Raw genomic sequence first — 2,501 nt, forward strand, 5'->3', positions numbered from 1 at the left:
ATTTAAAATTTTAAGTCACGTGCCAAAAAAAAAAAGGGGGTGAATTATGAATCTAGTCGCACATCTTAAGTCTGGATGGCTCACTAAACACGTCATCTCCCCAATTGCACAATCGTCATCTTCTTCGTCACACACACACACACACACACACACACACTCTCCCTTTGATTTTAGGTAAATTATGTCAATTCAGGACGATGCAATGGCAAGCCTGATGGAAAAGGTGGACTGGAAGAAGGGTCAATGACAGGGAGGTCAAAGGTAACAGCTGGTCGTATTTGACTACTACTACTACTATACGACCTCATAAGGAGGTGACGCACGCAGTGACGGCAGTTGCAGGCCACCCAATCACACGTGTCCCGCCCTTCTTGGACCACCGTCCACAGGCGTACCTACATGGCGTCGGCTGCTCCTCTTTCTCTCTCTCGCTCTGGAAGTCTTCGTAGTTCACATATATCTATTTCGTTTGCTTGGTTCGTTCTGGGGCAGCACGTTTTGTTTGTAAAGAGACAAAGAGGACCCACACCCACGTTTAAATAGAAAGAGTATATATACAATGAAGATGGTCTTTTGCTTATTCAGTTCAGCCTTAATTGGCAATCCTCCTCCTCCTCCTCCTTCTTCTTCTTCTGGTGTTGAATCCGGTCATTGATCCACAGTGAGAGCGAGAGAGAGATGATGATGATGAGTACGAGTAACAATAGTATACGTAGCAGCAGTGGCGGCAGTGATGAACTGGAGCTTCCGCCGGGATTCCGATTCCATCCGACGGACGAGGAGCTCGTCATCCACTATTTATGCCGGAAATCCGCCGGACTGCCAATCGCCGTCCCCATCATTGCCGAGATTGATCTCTACAAGTTTGATCCCTGGCAGTTACCTGCTATGGCTCGGTACGGTGAAAAGGAGTGGTATTTTTTCTCGCCCAGAGACCGCAAGTACCCAAACGGTTCAAGACCGAACCGGGCGGCGGGAACAGGGTACTGGAAGGCCACCGGCGCCGACAAGCCAATCGGTCGGCCGAAGCCCTCTGGGATCAAGAAGGCACTCGTTTTTTACGCCGGAAAATCCCCCTCTGGGCTCAAGACCAATTGGATTATGCACGAGTACCGCTTGGCAAACGTCGATCGATCCGCCGCAAACGGAAAAAATTTAAGGGTAACTAATTGTGTCATTCTCTTCTCCTCTTCTCTTCTCTTCTATCTGTAAAACCATATATATGATTGGGGTTTGGTTGAATTACAGCTTGACGATTGGGTGCTATGTCGTATATATAACAAAAAGGGTAATATGGAGAAGCAATATGGGGTTGCTGGAGTGGATCAGCCAAAGTTTGAGGCAATGCCGCCGCCGGCGAATAATTTGGTGCATCATTCTGAGTTGATTTTGGCGGCGGACTCACATTCGAGTGGCTCCGACGTCGGCGAGTCTAATCCTGTGCCGGAGAAAGAGGTGCAGAGCGGGCTATGGACGTGGAACGTTGATGACTTGGAGAAAGCCCTCAATTTTCAGTGTAATTACACGGATACCAACTTTCGCCAAGACTATTCTTTCCCATCTCATCAGGCTCAGGCTCAGCTCTCCCCATTGCATGACATCTTCATGTATAAGCCGCCCGAGCCTCTCTCCTAGCTCGCCAGCCCATGATTAAAAAAAAAAAAAAAGAAGAAGAAAAAAGAGGCATAGATTCAATACGCCGATCGATCATATATAGAGTAGACATTCCATTATTCGATGTGTTCTTTTCTTCATTATTTGTCATTAGGTTGGTTAATTTTAATTTGTCGTAAAACACATGCATGCATTAATGCTTGGAGCCCATTCTTGTAATTTACTTTGTTCTAATATATAATGTACATAATGATAGAAATTTCATTTTCAGAGGGGAAGGCGTCACACAGGCATTAATTAAAGGCTTAATTAATGCACACTGTTTTAGTTTGATTGCCAAAAATAGGCTGAAGTTGAGCAAGCTGTTAAGTCCATAAGTGATGAATCCATTGTCTTTGGTGTGAATAGCACTGGGGATGGGAAGTGTTCGGATGAGGCGGAGTGCTAGGCTCATGTCCTTTTTCTTTGAAAGCTTTCGGATAAGTTTGGAGGTGTTAGAGATGTTTACGTTTCAAGAAGGGTTAGGAAAGGTAAGCCTCACAAATTTGCAGTTGTAAGGTTTGAACAAGATGAGGAGGCAAACCTATCTCTAGCTGTAACAGGGATAATGGACTTGAAGTTGCTGGTAAAAGAGTCGTGGTAAATGGGGCTCAACACAGTTCTTGATGTAAAATATATATACTATGTAAAACATATTTATGATTATGTGGCCCAATTAATAGGATGATGGAGGTAGCGGAATGGCGGTTATCTTGAGGGGAGAACGCACCCCAACCGCTACATGAGGCAATTTTGGTCCTCTCTTTTCCTATATATATATATATATATTAACAGAGAGCTAACAAACCATTTGAATTATTTTCAGTCAATTCTGGTCAGGAGAGGGA

At 44.7% G+C, this 2,501-nt stretch overlaps 1 protein-coding gene across 1 annotated transcript; it reads left to right on the forward strand.

Moving 5' to 3' along the window:
• The first annotated feature begins 520 nt into the window (after nucleotides 1-520).
• LOC127803153 (NAC transcription factor 32-like) lies at nucleotides 521-1,886 on the forward strand. Its single transcript, XM_052339204.1, has 2 exons — nucleotides 521-1,161; nucleotides 1,249-1,886. Exons 1-2 carry the CDS (start codon nucleotides 679-681, stop codon nucleotides 1,633-1,635), a joined length of 870 nt encoding a protein of 289 aa, XP_052195164.1. The 5' UTR covers nucleotides 521-678; the 3' UTR covers nucleotides 1,636-1,886.
• Nucleotides 1,887-2,501: the final 615 nt, after the last annotated feature.

The sequence above is a fragment of the Diospyros lotus genome, chromosome 6 (assembly GCF_014633365.1).
Source record: "Diospyros lotus cultivar Yz01 chromosome 6, ASM1463336v1, whole genome shotgun sequence".
In the NCBI taxonomy this organism is placed as follows: Eukaryota; Viridiplantae; Streptophyta; class Magnoliopsida; order Ericales; family Ebenaceae; genus Diospyros; species Diospyros lotus.